This window comes from Xyrauchen texanus, chromosome 36 (assembly GCF_025860055.1).
Source record: "Xyrauchen texanus isolate HMW12.3.18 chromosome 36, RBS_HiC_50CHRs, whole genome shotgun sequence".
In the NCBI taxonomy this organism is placed as follows: domain Eukaryota; kingdom Metazoa; phylum Chordata; class Actinopteri; order Cypriniformes; family Catostomidae; genus Xyrauchen; species Xyrauchen texanus.
The window spans coordinates 3,910,994-3,927,120 of record NC_068311.1 but is presented as its reverse complement, the minus strand read 5'-3'; the positions used below and the strand labels follow the sequence as shown (position 1 = coordinate 3,927,120).

Sequence of the window (16,127 nt, the reverse complement as noted above, 5' to 3'; positions counted from 1 at the left end):
TCAGTCCGGACCCTCTGGCTGCTCAATTCGGATTTCGATTGGTCTTTTGCGTCACTCTTAACGCGACAAACAATGATGACGTCAAAAATCGGTGACTTCTGCACGCAACATCATAATATTAACCCGTCTCCTCCATCGCTGAGTTTTTCTTGTGCGACTGAGGAGTTCTGCACAGGGCGCTTATTTTGAAAACGAGATGATGCATCTGTTTTGGAAGCATCATCACGTGGGTATGCCTTCGTCTTTACCAAAGCAACCCATGCATATAGGTTGTCTGAATGCGCAAATCTGATTTGATCACTTGCAATTAATAGTGTGGACGGTCTGCCTGAAAAGATCTGATTTGCCAGCAGTCTGAACATGGCCTGATTGCATGACTTATGCATGATGTGTTCTTGGAAACCGTCTCTATGCGAACGATCATACAGATGTAGATGCATTTGCACCAGCTCGCTAAAAACTCATGCATGCCGGTGTGTTCATGTTGACTGATCTTAACTGATTGAAATGCCATTAATGGGAATTAGCTGCCAGTGATTGACACTTTATAGTGTCGCCATGATATATATCATCAGATCGCCCAGACCTAATGGTAAGTTAGAGATTACTGGCTGATCACACTCATCAGGATGGTGAATGTATCCATTCATTCATTAGTGGTGCTTGCTAATCAATCAAGTTGATTTCCAAAGCAATCTGAAATGTTGCAAAGATGTTTAGCTAATGTTGAGGAGAGGAGAATGTAATCAGGCTTGCATGAATGCTAATACTGTGGAAAAGTTATGAGAGAAAAGTGACAACTAATCGGTTTTGTGTTTTTGTACAGGGGAGAGATTACCAAAACCTGAAAGAGGAAAGATGAGAGTGCACAAGATTAACAATGTCAACAAAGCGCTGGACTTCATCGCCAGCAAAGGAGTCAAACTGGTGTCCATTGGTGCAGAAGGTACAAACTGAAAACCTTTGAACACATCTTTTGGGTGTCCCTACTACTTTCCTGCCAAGTTAAAACCCCACACCAGACTCAAAGATGTGTATGTTTTTATGCGTGTGTTTGGGATGTTGGGATGGAGTCTCCGGTTCTGCATTACAGCAGCAATGTATTGATATTCCTCAAACATTCTGGTTAGGGTTTGTTTTAAAATCCCTTAACCCCAAGTATTAAACTTCTGTAATGAATTCGGCCTGAACCACTAGAAAGAGAGCTTGTGTCTGAACCATGGCTAAGTTGGTAAATGCATGCTCCCAGGTTCGAGTATGACCTGGGTCAACTTCTGATCCCATTACAACTTACAGTCTAAAAAGCTCAAAGTTTTAAAAAAGCAAGCTGGTTTCTCATTTTCAACATCTTACGGTTTTGTATGTATCTGCATTTGTAGAAATTGTAGATGGAAACGCCAAGATGACTCTGGGAATGATCTGGACCATCATTCTCCGCTTCGCCATCCAGGACATCTCGGTGGAAGGTATCGTTTTTGAACTCCAAGCATTCTCTCTCTCACACATGTGAAGTTTTGTCTCTTATTTATTTATCTTTCTCGCTCTGCAGAAACCTCCGCTAAAGAAGGACTGTTGCTCTGGTGTCAGAGAAAGACGGCTCCTTACAAGAACGTCAATGTCCAGAACTTCCATATCAGGTTTGAACAAGACGCACATTAGCATTGACCTTTGATCTAGTCTTGAACCTTGGCTGATACTTGCTCATACACTCCTCATTGGGATCAGATCCAGGGAGTGTTTTGATTTGCTCTGGCGTGAACAGTGGTTTTGCATAAAGCAGTGTTATGGGCAACTCATTTATTTGAATAAACAAACTAACACTAATGCCTAAAGATGAGTGATAAAGGACAGCACCGAAGTATGAAATGTCTCACAGTTGGTTCACAGTTGCTGTTAAGTGATTGGCACAGCAATGTTCTTGTACTGTTTGTCATAGTTCAGCTAGTTTATAATCCAGTGATCACATGAAGGAAGAAATAAGGGACCTTAAAAGCAGTGGTTTGAATGCTGCCCTCTGCTGGACAAGCGTAAGAAATGTGTCGGACCTGTTGACTAACACTGTTTTTCTCACTTGATAGCTGGAAGGATGGTCTTGCCTTCAATGCTCTGATCCATAGACACAGGCCGGAGCTCATTGATTATGATAAACTGAGAAAGGTGAGTATCTTTGCAGAGAAAACAAAAGTAAACCTCATGAGATTGGAAGACCAAGTTTTAAGGCGTTTATGAAGTCACACCCAGGCCCATGTGGAATCTCTACACTTGTTTTACTTTCACAATTTCTGGACTTCTCCAGAATGGATTAAAGCTTTCTCAAATGTGATAAATGGAGCTGAGAGTTACTGGAAGCTGAAAGTGTAATTAAAGTATTTGATAAACATGCATGCAAAGGTCAATGGCGTGTAGAAGTTTGTGAATAACAGACATTCCTGCTGAAATCTGCTGGTTTCTGTGGAGTTCTGCAGGTGCAGATTCTATGTGGGTCTGGTCACACCTTAAATAACTCTCCCACTGTATGCAGCTGTCAGAAATATAGTTCACATGTCTGACTGTTAAATTGATTACTCGTGTGTTAACAGGATGACCCAGTGACCAATCTGAACAATGCTTTCGAAGTGGCGGAGCGATACCTTGATATCCCCAAAATGTTGGATGCAGAGGGTACAAACTTTTCTACATTTCAGCATGTGTGTGTGTGTGTGTGTGTGCATGCATATCTGTCTGTATGTGCAAGACGTTTTTAATCATTGTAATGTGTGTGCGTGCTCTGGTGTTTTGGCTGTGTGATGTAGGGTGTGCTTGTTGTATGTTCAGTGTTTGTTTAAGAGTGTGTGTGTGTGTGTGTGTGTGTGTGTGTGTGTGTGTGTGTGTGTGTGTGTGTGTGTGTGTGTGTGTGTGTGTGTGTGTGTGTGTGTGTGTGTGTGTGTGTGTGTGTGTGTTGCATGTCAGCACATGCCCTGTATTTCCAGGAGATGTTCCTGGTCTCTGTCACACAGACATTGCAAACAGCCACACTTAATATCTTTCACAAACAGTGTGTCACCATGGTAACCTCCCTGAGCGTTATGTTGTTTTTCCCTCATCGAAGATCTCTCCGTTCACTCTGCTGCACCAGAGCGTTGTTCTGATGCTATATTTACATTATGTGTGTGTGTGTGTTGCTCTGTAACCCTATGGAGGATAAGGCTGCATCCCAAGTTACATACTATTTATCCTATATAGTATGTTAGATTAGGATTTGTGCATCTGAAATCATAGTATGTAAAAAATTGTTTGCCAAACTTCATAAGTACTTGTGATGAATTAAAAATAATTATATATATATATATATATATATTAGTATGCAAGTAGAATAAGTGCATCCCAAGTCATGGTACAATAAACATTATATGCCACAGATGCTGAGACGGGATGCGATTTCCAATGGATTTTCAAAATATGTGTAATATATGGGTATAGTCAGTGTTATAGTTTTGGATTTTTTATTTCTATTTTATATTCAGTTAGTCATTTACAATTTAGTTTAGTTTTTATTAGTTGTCACAGTTTGTCTGTTAGTTTTCCTTTCTCTGTGTTTTTTTAGTTTTAGTAAGAGTCTACCATCAAAACATTTCTCAGGACAGTCTTGTTTCCTCTATCTTGTGGTATTTTCATGTTTAAAGTAGATTGTAAATGTTGCAAATTTTATAATATAGGGTGAATATGGGTAAAATAACCAAAGACATTTAAGCTTGATCCATCCACACTGTATCCATATGAATTTCCTTAAATCATTATTAATCATTACTAAACTAAATTTTCGGGAGTAAACAATTTAAAGGGATAGTTCACCCAAAAATGAAAATTCTCTCATTTACTCACGCTCATGCCATCCCAGATGTGTATGACTTTCTTTCTTCTGCTGAACACAAATTAAGATTTTTAGAAGAATATCTCAGCTCTGTAGGTCCTTACAATGCAAGTGAATGGTGGCCAGATCTTTGAAGGTCCAGAAAGCACATAAAGGCTGCATAAAAGTAATCCATAAAACTCCAGTGGTTGAATCCATGTCTTCAGAAGTCATACGATAAGTGTGGGTGAGAAACAGATCAATATTTAAGTCCTTTTTTACAGTAAATCTTGACATCAGCAGTCTCTTTGGCAGTCATGATTTCAAGCTTGATTATATTTCCCAGCGCCATCTAGCACTCTGCGAACTCTACCGGTAATTATAATCGAGCTTGAGGTCACGATTGTTCCTGTAGACTGCAATTTCAAGATGTACAGTAAGAAGACAGTTTGTCTGTCTCAGCCAAAACATATTAGATAACTTTAGAAGACATGAATTAAACCACATATGGATTACTTTTATGCTGCCTCTATTTTCTTTTTGGAGCTTTAATGTTTTGGACCCTGTTGACTTGCATTGTATGGACCTACAGTGTCAAGCTATTCTTCTAAAAATCATCGTTCAGCAGTAGAAAGTCAAACACATCTGGAGTGGCATGGGGTCGAGTTGCATTTTCAACTATTCAACTATCCCCAGTGACGTGCGCACTTGTAATGTGAAATAGATGTGAATTGGGATGCTGCCAGTGTCGTCTTTGCATGTCATTATGTATGTAACCGCTATTGTTTATGCATGCCTGTTACGTGCGTGTGTGTATAACATTTGTTTTCCTGCAGACATTGTGAACACTGCACGTCCAGATGAGAAAGCCATAATGACTTATGTGTCCAGTTTCTACCATGCATTTTCTGGAGCCCAGAAGGTACCCCATCCCCCTCCCATGACCCCTTACCCCATCACCCCTCATGACCGTGACCCTAGCTCCTCTTCAGCATGGCTTTTTCCTCAAGTACTGGAATGACCAGAGGGGCCGCCGGTCAATACACACGCATATAGGTTGTGTGTATGTACTAACACGCCCTCCGCTGGCCCATGACAGAACTCCTCTCTCAACAGTGGATTCACTCTTGTTTCTCACTACGCAGGTTGCCATGGTTTTAATGCTGGACTCAAACCCATTTCCCTTTCAATGGGGGAGCCCATAAAATGCCTCTGCATAATCAGCTGACCCGCAGACATCCCCTTTCAGTGGGGGACGCACACGCTTTGGGTTGCTTTGCTTCACAGCTATCTCTCTCTCTCTCTCTCTGCTGCCTTTGCTATAGATATCGTGGGCACTCTACGGCCGGATGAGAAGGCTATTATGACCTACGTCTCCTGTTTCTATCACGCCTTCTCAGGTGCTCAAAAGGTGAGAAACCTTTGAACCCTGACTTGTGGCCCTGAAACTCTTAAGGTGCCTTCGGACCTGGTTTATTTGATGCCAATCTGACTCCTCCGTTTAGGTTTTTGTAGTCTGAACAGGACAAAAATAATCAGATTTTTACAAGCCTGATCCAAACCACATTTGAGATCAGATTTTATATATACTGTATGTTACAGGGCAGCAAAGCAGTGCAAACTTCTTTTAAAATAATAAAGACATTGGCTTAACTCTCCCAAGGAGATGCGCTAAGGTGCGGTAACGCACACCAACAGCCCGATGAGGTTGAATGTCTCGCGCGAATACGGGACGCTTGGGTATTTTGAGCGCTTTAATACAGGATGGGGGTCCTCTTCAAAAGTCTTGCTGTCTGACCCTTTTTTGCTTCAATATTGGACACAAAGCCTTTAATACAGGATGTTTCGCTACCCACTCAAATAATAGGCACGTCCTGTTTGGGATAAAATACAGGACGTCTGTCAAAAACAGGGCAGTTGCAATCCCTAGCACCTATAAACACTGCATTTGCCACCTCTCCCATTTATAAGCCATTTTCTGTGAAGAATGTGTTCATATTTGGATGCCCTCTTGAAAAGCATCCATTTATAAACACTCGCATATGGTGAACATTCGCAATTTTGCATCGTTACTATGACAATTTATGCAGACGTGCTAGCAAAAGCGACTGCTGGACAGCAAAACATTTGATCGGTCTACAAATAACCAGAGTTGGAGAGAAATTTTTATTTTTCCTGCAGTGTGGACAAAGCCAGTGACGCGTGGTACTTGTGTTGAGAGTTGGATTGGATCCCTAACGCAACCTTACAATTTATAGTCCATTGATTATTCCACCAATAATCTAGTGTGAATGTAACAGGACATTGTACCGGCAATTAATCAAAAACAAACCAGGTGTGAAAGCGACTTGAGTATAAGAGGTCACTGGCTGGTTTTGACCTCATCACATCTTTGGGCTTCACTATACCTAAACCATTGCCCTCACCCCCTTCTTCACATACACTTATTTTCTGATGGTTCTGCTTTCATTAGGTCTATCACAGATTTCTTTAAATGCTACAGAGATTCATTTCAATGCTTGGTGTTTCACATTTGCACTCAGTGATGTTTTAAAATGTTTGTAAGGTAACAAAACTGGATGAACATTGTCTCTGACCCAATTGAGTGCAACAGTCTGGTTCCGAAAGTAAAAAGTCCTATTCATTTTTTCCATAGACAAAGCTCTGAGATTGTTCATGGATTGTATATGCTTCCATTGAAGCCAGCCGTCTGTGTTATTTTAACTTCATTGTTTAAAAATCGTGTTTGGTTGCGGAATTCATGGTAAACAACTACATTATCCATGGTCCATCAGAACTGCTGCCAACTAAGCCCACAAAACATGCCTTGGTTCCCACTCCCATGACACACTGTGAATTACGTAATCGAGTCAGTGTCTCTTCACTCTTAAACTACTTATATATTTGTACATATTGGAATATTTGGCAATAAACATTAAATATGTTATTTCTATATGTATTATCAACAACCTAAAATCAATATTATTCATTCCCATCGTTTTTATTCAATGACATCATTTGCGGTGCTTCATGGATTGTAGTCTGTGTCCTCATGAAAGACTGTAAGTACACAGTCTTGTACCTTTGTCTTTTTGTCAGATTTTGTAAATGAATTTTTGCCTCAAAACAAAGTTTATGATCATGTGATTCACCTCAGAGGAGCTGGTAGGTTTGGTTCATGGCCTACAACTCTTATGTAGAATTGTATTACAAATAATGGGAAAAATACTTCTGGAACCCAGACTGCTTAATAAAGTGGGCGGGCACTGTTGCGCTTGAGTGCAAATATGAAAATCATTATGAAATTCACAAATTAACACTGGGGTTACTCTTTGTTATTTTTAGCTTTTCAATGTAATATCTATCCTCACATGGGAATGCAGTTAATTGTTTCATAATGTTATTCACCTTTATGTTGAAGTGTGTGTTTCAGTGGTACATATGCTAGATGCTGTACAGGTGAAACTCGAAAAATTAGAATATCGTGCAAAAGTTCATTAATTTCAGTAATTCAACTTAAAAGGTGAAACTAATATATTATATAGACTCATTACAAGCAAAGTAAGATATTTCAAGCCTTTATTTGATATAATTTTGATGATTATGGCTTACAGCTTATGAAAACCCCAAATTCAGAATCTCAGAAAATTAGAATATTGTGAAAAGGTTCAGTATTGTAGGCTCAAAGTGTCACACTCTAATCAGCTAAACACCTGCAAAGGGTTCCTGAGCCTTTAAATGGTCTCTCAGTCTGGTTCAGTTGAATTCACAATCATGGGGAAGACTGCTGACCTGACAGTTGTGCAGAAAACCATCATTGACACCCTCCACAAGGAGGGAAAGCCTCAAAAGGTAATTGCAAAAGAAGTTGGATGTTCTCAAAGTGCTGTATCAAAGCACATTAATAGAAAGTTAAGTGGAAGGGAAAAGTGTGGAAGAAAAAGGTGCACAAGCAGCAGGGATGACCGTAGCCTGGAGAGGATTGTCAGGAAAAGGCCATTCAAATGTGTGGGGAGCTTCACAAGGAGTGGACTGAGGCTGGAGTTACTGCATCAAGAGCCACCACACACAGACGGGTCCTGGACATGGGCTTCAAATGTCAAACGTCTTACCTGGGCTAAAGAAAAAAAGAACTGTTCTGTTGCTCAGTGGTCCAAAGTCCTCTTTTCTGATGAGAGCAAATTTTGCATCTCATTTGGAAACCAAGGTCCCAGAGTCTGGAGGAAGAATGGAGAGGCACACAATCCAAGATGCTTGAAGTCCAGTGTGAAGTTTCCTCAGTCTGTGTTGGTTTGGGGAGCCATGTCATCGGCTGGTGTTGGTCCACTGTGCTTTATTAAGTCCAGAGTCAACGCAGCCGTCTACCGGACATTTTAGAGCACTTCATGCTTCCTTCAGCAGACAAGCTTTATGGAGATGCTGACTTCATTTTCCAGCAGGACTTGGCACCTGCCCACACTGCCAAAAGTACCAAAACCTGGTTCAATGACCATGGTATTACTGTGCTTGATTGGCCAGCAAACTCGCTTGACCTGAACCCCATAGAGAATCTATGGGGCATTGCCAAGAGAAAGATGAGAGACATGAGACCAAACAATGCAGAAGAGCTGAAGGCCGCTATTGAAGCATCTTGGTCTTCCATAACACCTCAGCAGTGCCACAGGCTGATAGCATCCATGCCACGCCGCATTGAGGCAGTAATTAATGCAAAAGGGGCCCAAACCAAGTACTGAGTACATATGCATGATTATACTTTTCAGAGGGCCGACATTTCTGTATTTAAAATCCTTTTTTTTTATTGATTTCATGTAATATTCTAATTTTCTGAGATTCTGAATTTGGGGTTTTCATAAGCTGTAAGCCATAATCATCAAAATTATATCAAATAAAGGCTTGAAATATCTTACTTTGCTTGTAATGAGTCTATATAATATATTAGTTTCACCTTTTAAGTTGAATTACTGAAATTAATGAACTTTTGCACGATATTCTAATTTTTCGAGTTTCACCTGTATGTGGAACTGATAATTTATTAGATTTTTGTTTTCATGGCATTTATGCATTACGTATTTTAACAAAAGGTTCAATGAAGTCTAGAGAAGCATTTTTCACTCTCAAAACTATAAAAACGTATCGCAAATTTTAAAACTTGCTCATGAAGTGAAGCTAAAAACCTTTGGTTTTATTTGGTAATTCCTCTACTTGTGATTGTTTTTAATGTGCTTTAGCATTTGAGCAATTTAAACACTTTCTATGTTTCAGAGTTAGTTAAAGCTGTAAAGAACCCTGAAGAGATCCTCCACTGGTGGTATAAAAATTGAGAATGCCCATTTGATTTTGAAAATAGCATGTGGATTTTGCAGTTAAACTACACGTTTTTTCAAAACTAACCAATGTTAGTGTTTGCATGGAACGTAAAATAGTGTAATAGTGAGCATCTTTAGCAACGTGCCAATTATGTAATGTTGATGTATGGTGATTCTTAATTTGGCTATTTTGTTATGCATGTGAATGTGTGTAGCACATTGTTAACTGACAACACTTGGAGTTTTGTTTCAGTGTGTGCAGAATACGTCTTTTGCGTGAGTTAGTGAAACTGTGTTACGTTTTTCACTAAACCCATTGACCAAACTAGAAACCATAAAATATTCCGTAATTACAGTGATGGCTAAAGCAGCATCTAGACATTACTAAAAACAGATGCCACAATTGAAACATCTCAATTGAAGTATACAGTGTATACTTCATCACACTGCTTAAAACATATGGTATACACTATATATTTGCATAGTAGACAGTATGAGTTTGATATGTTCTTTAGAGCTCAGGGACATTGATGAAATTTGATAGTTATTTTAGGAAGATGCTTAATGAAACGTGATTGTAACTTTACTGTTTGGTGATAGGCTGAGACAGCAGCCAATCGTATCTGCAAGGTGTTGGCGGTCAATCAGGAGAATGAGCACCTGATGGAGGACTATGAGAAGCTGGCCAGCGATGTGAGTCCAATGTGTTTCTTGTTTGTATGGTGTTTTGAGATCTATATTTGTCTTTTGAACCATTTAAATGGTTGAGCATCTATAAACATGTCTTTTTTACACAACTACCCTGTGTAGTTTATACTTTATATCTCTATAGTAAGAAGAATGTGTTATGTTTTCTCTTATTTTAAAAGAGGCAGGTATTTCTCTTCTATCCTTCATTGATTTACTCTTGCTTGCTATGTATTTTTCTCTGTAGTTGTTGGAGTGGATACGTAGGACAATCCCATGGTTGGAAAATCGTGCTCCAGAGAAGACCATGACAGAAATGCAGCAGAAATTGGAAGATTTCCGTGATTACCGTCGTGTTCACAAACCACCCAAAGTTCAGGAGAAGTGTCAGCTAGAGATCAACTTCAACACATTGCAGACCAAACTCCGCTTGAGCAATCGACCTGCCTTTATGCCATCTGAGGGACGCATGGTGTCGGTAAGTCTAAAAATGTATATGTTGATTCACTTCTTAAAGTTGCTATTGCTGTGTCGCTATGATGTAGCTCGCTTACTTTCAACCTGCTGTGTCATTTGCTTTCAGATTGAACCCATTGATATCTTGAGCGTTTTTTTTTTTTGTCCTAGGACATTAATGGGGCATGGCATAAATTGGAAGGGGCAGAGAAAGGCTACGAAGAGTGGCTACTAAATGAGATCCGCCGATTGGAGAGGCTTGACCATCTTGCAGAAAAGTTCAGACAGAAAGCAGCCATCCATGAGAGCTGGACAGATGGTACAAATACAGAAACTACATCTGACCTTACAAACTTCTAGATTACCCAGATACTTAGAAATTGACATACTCTCATTCAAGAAGCAATTCTTTTGATTTGATCCATTGTACTTCCATTGCTCATGTGGAGTGGTAGTGGTGGTGGTGGTGTAGTGGTCTAGGCACATAACTGGTAATCAGAATGACGTTGGTTCAATACCCACAGTCACCACCATTGTGTCCTTGAGCAAGGCACTGAACTCCAGGTTGCTCTGGGGGGATTGTCCCTGTAATAAGTGCACTATAAGTCGCTTTGGATAAAAGCGTCTGCCAAATGTGTAAATGTAAATGCTCATTGTTTTTGCAAACATTTCAATTCTCATGAATGCAGAGCCTGGTTTTTCTACTTGTCCAAACCAAAAAGCTTTCAAGGTTCAGTCATGTGATTGGAATTTAAAAACTATTTCTGTTTTACTAAATGGATCTGTTTATTTGTGTGTGTAGGTAAGGAGGCTATGCTAAAACAGAAGGATTATGAGACTGCAACACTGTCTGAGATTAAAGCTCTCCTGAAGAAGCACGAGGCGTTTGAGAGTGACCTTGCCGCCCACCAGGACAGAGTGGAGCAGATTGCCGCAATTGCGCAGGAGCTCAAGTGAGAACATATTAAAAATTGAGTTGGTGAATTGCAGACAGAGGGGGTAATGAAAGACGTTTGCCAAGAAATAAGACTCAAAGAGATGCATTGAAAAAAAACTCCGGCTTACAGAAGTTTTATGGAGTAACGTTGTCCATTGCAAAAGAATAACAAACTCAAACTGCTCTGTTTCTATATTGTAGTGAGCTGGACTACTACGACTCCCAGAGTGTTAATGCTCGCTGTCAGAAGATCTGTGAGCAGTGGGATGCTCTGGGAACCCTAACACAGAATCGTAGAGAGTCTCTTGAGGTACATGCTCTTTCTTAGACACTTTGTAACATATTTAATATGACATTTTTCTAATGCTGATTGTGCATGAATGCTCTGCAGAGGACAGAGAAACAGCTCGAGTCCATTGATGAGCTTTACCTGGAGTACGCCAAGAGAGCGGCACCATTCAACAACTGGATGGAGGGGGCAATGGAGGACCTTCAAGATATGTTCATCGTGCACAACATAGAGGAGATCCAGGTACAGCACTGACGACTTTAAAGCGTCTACAGAAAAGAACCATCTTACATTGTTTTAGTAAATACATTTTGAACTTGCATTTCAACTAGATTAAGGGAATACTATCCAACGTTGGAAGACAACTTTATCCTAACTTATTTTTTGCTCTTTCTCTCTGTAGGGACTGATTACAGCTCATGAGCAGTTTAAGTCCACTCTTCCAGAAGCGAATAAAGAGCGGGAAGCGATTCAGGCAATCCAGGCTGAAGTTCAGAAAATCGCTCAGTACAATGGCATCAAATTGGCTGGGAACAATCCTTACACCACGATCACCCCTCAGAGCATTGACAGCAAGTGGGACAAGGTAAGCCTGCATTTGTACATATTGATGAATAAGAGAGATTGACATGCTTCCTGCGCTTACTGTATGTGCACTGCTCTGTTCTCTGTACACATGATGCTAAAGAACTGAATGTGATATATTTACAGTGCTCTAGATTCACTAATTTTGCATTTGAGTAACGCCAAACGCATTTCTCTCCTTTTAAAAAGCCATTGTCTATAAGTACCATCAAACATCTCCCTTCAGTTGGTGCTTTTCCACTATTGGGCCAGTGCGAGACAGGGTTATCAACTGGCTAGCCGTGGCCAATAGCCTCGGACCTCGAGCTGCTAGACCAAAATCGATCTGTGTTTCCACTAGCCCTAAAACGAGCACTTAACGCTCCATCCTGGTGCCAACGTCACACAGCCCATCCATTTCATAAGCAATAGGGAAGCTCAAGCTGACATATCATGTTTTATAGAACATGGAGTTTATATTGCTTGTAAACATTAGCTAGATAGCTAGCACTATAAGTTAGAGTTGACAACTCACCGACTGTATCTGCCATGGTGTTCCCAAGTTTTCTTTCCACTAACAGCGGGACGATGTCCCAGCACACCATCCATGAAAACCACAAACCATGGAAAGTTCTTTCTTTGGGCACCGCTTTATCCATTGTGTGTTTTAACAGATTTGCACTGTACCTGCAATTGTATTTATTTTTTTCCCGAACCTGTACTGTTGTGCGCTGGATACATACACAACCTGGCAAGTATGGAGAAACTCCGCCTTTGACATTAACCCCGTCTCACTCCCCAGTTGGCCTTTTTTGGCCCAAGGGTAATTGGCCGAGAAAGCCCGAGGCGGCACGATGACGCCCTGGAAATGACAGTGGCACGCACTAGCACGCTCTCATTTGGCCCAATAGTGGAAATGGTGCTAATGCTTCGCCAAAATAAATGCTTAGATGTTTAACCGGAATACAGAGCAATGCAATTTGAGAAATGATTACATAATATAGGTTAGTGGTCGACATATTGTCAGAGGCCGATAAATCGAACAATATTCTGAATTTTTTAATTCAGATTTGTTGCTTGAGGGCGCTGAGAATCGGCTGCTTGCATGTGAAGCGACTGAGACGTGTAAACGACCAGTCACGGTTTGTTTTGTTATGTGCCATCGTGTTACTACAGTAATAATCTGGTGTGCAACACAGTGTCATTTCATGCATATCAGAAACGAGGCAGACGTGTTTGAGCTCAATGTTCAAGTGCTCGTCTGTTTCTTTCTCACCTCAACAGTTCCCTGTAACTTTTCTAATGATATAGATCAACACGAGCATGTGAGTGCAACTTCAAACTAAAAGTGCTTCATGTGGGCTATAAGTAAATGTCTTATTTTCTGTATGTACAGTTGATTTGATTCAATTGATTTGATTGATGTGTGTACTTCTATTTCCTTATGTATTAAAAATGTCTTCATGGGCAACTTATTTATTCAAATATGATGTGATTAAACAGAAATCAGAAGAAACTGCTATCTACTATTGAAAATACAAGCTTTTTATTATTATTTTTTTATTTATATTTGTGTGAAATATTGTGCATATTCATTTTTTTTAAGAGTTAGGTTAAGGTTAATTTTTGCAATTTTATATTTTTGTTATTTACTAAATTAAGTTGTGCGTTATATCGGCCTATTGGCCAACCTGCTCTCTGGATATTGGCATCGGCCATTAAAAAAAAAAAAAACATATTGGTCAATCACTAATTATGGTGATTGGCCAATATTAAACTCTTCACGGAAAATGAACATATTGGGTTCCAAACAATAGTGATATCATTTTACTATGTTTATTTAGATGTTGTGAACATCCTTTCTTGAACTGTATTTTCACTGGCAGAAGAGCATGTTTGCCAGTGGTCAAAAGAAAACACTCACACGGTTTTTGGTTAATAATCAATTTGCTGTTTAAATCGCAATATTTTTCAAAATAATCGCAATTATGTTTTTGATCAGTAGCTGAGCCCTAGATTATGGGTACAGTTTTACAGATCATTGGAGTCTTTAGGTATTGATGTTGTCTCCTGTGTGCAGGTGCAGAAACTGGTTCCTCAACGTGATCAGGCTCTACAAGAAGAACTCGCACGCCAGCAGTCCAATGACCATCTCAGACGGCAGTTTGCAAACCAGGCCAACATGATTGGACCATGGATACAAAACAAGATGGAGGTATGGTCACCTCTATTTCTGTATTTTCTAAGTTTGGGTATCTCCTCTCTTAAAATCCTTCTCCCCATGATAGTTTTTTTGTTGATGTTTTGAGGAATAAAATATACCAAATGATTCTTGTCTCTCCATAACATGGTTTCTCTGTAGGAGATTGGCAGGATATCAATCGAGATGAACGGAACGCTTGAGGATCAGCTGACTCACCTGCGTCAGTATGAGCTAAGCATCATCGAATATAAACCCAATATCGACCAACTGGAGGGAGACCATCAGCTCATTCAGGAAGCACTTATATTTGACAACAAATACACTGCTTACACTATGGAGGTATGCATATGCAAGAACACACCAACATTTTCATAAACATATTTACTGTATAAACAATGCAGGATCAACTGATGTACAGTGTTAACGTCAACTGGTAGCTCCTACATGCCATTTATCTCTTGTGCTGTGTTCATATATTCTGCTGTTGCAACTTTTTTCCATTCTCTATAGCACCTGCGTGTTGGCTGGGAGCAACTCCTCACTACAATTGCTCGCACCATTAATGAGATCGAGAACCAGATTCTGACTAGAGATGCTAAAGGCATCAGCCAGGAGCAGCTTCACGAGTACCGCGCGTCCTTCAATCACTTCGACAAGGTCAGGGACTTTGTACATGTGTTTGGGTGCTTTTCAAAGCTGAAAAAATGGTTACATCATTAAATCAAAGAATATTTATTTGTACAACAGTACAAAAGTCATTCAAGGTCAGGATATTAAAGGAATGGTTTACTCAAATTTAAATCATCATTCTTACCTTGATTTTCTTCCATCTCTGTTTATTTGTTGAAATGCAAATATTCATGCTGCTTCTTCTAAAGCTGAATTGGATTATGAGACCCTTGAGAACCAAAAGCACTTGGTATCTGTAGCATCTTCGGGCGGCAAGTTGTATTGAAAAGAATAAAGTGATTCCACGGAAAAATGTCTTGAGGTTTGAAATGTTGAGTACAAGGAAATTATGACTAATTTGGATGAACTATTCCTTTAATATTCACAAAGCTTGTGTATGCAACTGTGTTGGCATTTAATTCTGAGCACCAGACCGTTGAAATGACAAAGAACATAGCTGAGGATTAAGGTGTCCATATAAAGAAAAATATCATAAATTTTAGTGTATGCAGCATTTGTCAAGGTGAAGGGCTATGTTTAATTTCTGAGTGAGTGATGTATGATGATAAAATCGAGCTCAGTTAAAAGTTTTGGTTGGAGTTGTTTTAATATTTTCTCCATTTTCACCACTCATTCTGGCACTAATGGAAGGGAAAACATCTGAAATGTACTGCACGTCAAACATCTATTGACTTTAAGTGTACCACCTGTCACCAAAATGTAAATATAGTCTAGTGAATGTGAGGTAATGAGGGTTTTTTACGTTAGAATGGAGAAATATAGCCAAGGTATAAAGAGAAAAACAAGTATAGTGCCTTCATAATGGCTCTTTTAATATCATGAGCTGAATTTTCTGCATGACAAAAGAAATCGGGTCACTTGCCATGACATAAGTGTGTCTCATTTGTCAAGCAATTTTGCCATTGTCTGACATCCACAATGTTTTGTCTCCATCTTTTTTGTTCGCCACCTCGTCCATCCCATACATGCTATGTCATTGTGTGTCGGTACCACCAATCTTCATCTGCATGCTCTGATTGGTCCATCCACCATGAACCCTTGCACCATTGGCTTACTGCAGGACCACAGTGGTGTCTTAGCAGCCGAGGAGTTCAAGGCTTGTTTGATCAGTCTGGGTTACGATGTAGAAAACGACAAGCAGGTATGAGCACAGCCAGAGAGGAAAG

General features: G+C 39.8%; 1 protein-coding gene across 2 annotated transcripts in view; it reads left to right on the top strand.

Moving 5' to 3' along the window:
* LOC127629657 (alpha-actinin-4) overlaps window positions 1–16,127 on the top strand; it is a 55,090-nt gene that overhangs the window by 34,908 nt on the left and 4,055 nt on the right. Inside the window, exons 3-19 of one of the 2 annotated variants that reach the window (XM_052106808.1) lie at window positions 827–946; window positions 1,380–1,466; window positions 1,550–1,637; window positions 2,079–2,157; window positions 2,580–2,661; window positions 5,155–5,240; window positions 9,736–9,828; window positions 10,070–10,300; window positions 10,450–10,597; window positions 11,081–11,231; window positions 11,417–11,525; window positions 11,607–11,747; window positions 11,908–12,090; window positions 14,149–14,283; window positions 14,431–14,610; window positions 14,782–14,928; window positions 16,022–16,102. In XM_052106808.1, the coding sequence (XP_051962768.1) occupies window positions 827–946; window positions 1,380–1,466; window positions 1,550–1,637; window positions 2,079–2,157; window positions 2,580–2,661; window positions 5,155–5,240; window positions 9,736–9,828; window positions 10,070–10,300; window positions 10,450–10,597; window positions 11,081–11,231; window positions 11,417–11,525; window positions 11,607–11,747; window positions 11,908–12,090; window positions 14,149–14,283; window positions 14,431–14,610; window positions 14,782–14,928; window positions 16,022–16,102 (2,141 nt within the window). Of the gene's footprint in view, window positions 1–826; window positions 947–1,379; window positions 1,467–1,549; window positions 1,638–2,078; window positions 2,158–2,579; window positions 2,662–4,665; window positions 4,752–5,154; window positions 5,241–9,735; window positions 9,829–10,069; window positions 10,301–10,449; window positions 10,598–11,080; window positions 11,232–11,416; window positions 11,526–11,606; window positions 11,748–11,907; window positions 12,091–14,148; window positions 14,284–14,430; window positions 14,611–14,781; window positions 14,929–16,021; window positions 16,103–16,127 lie in introns of both variants that reach the window. The other variant, XM_052106807.1, reaches the window with a different exon arrangement.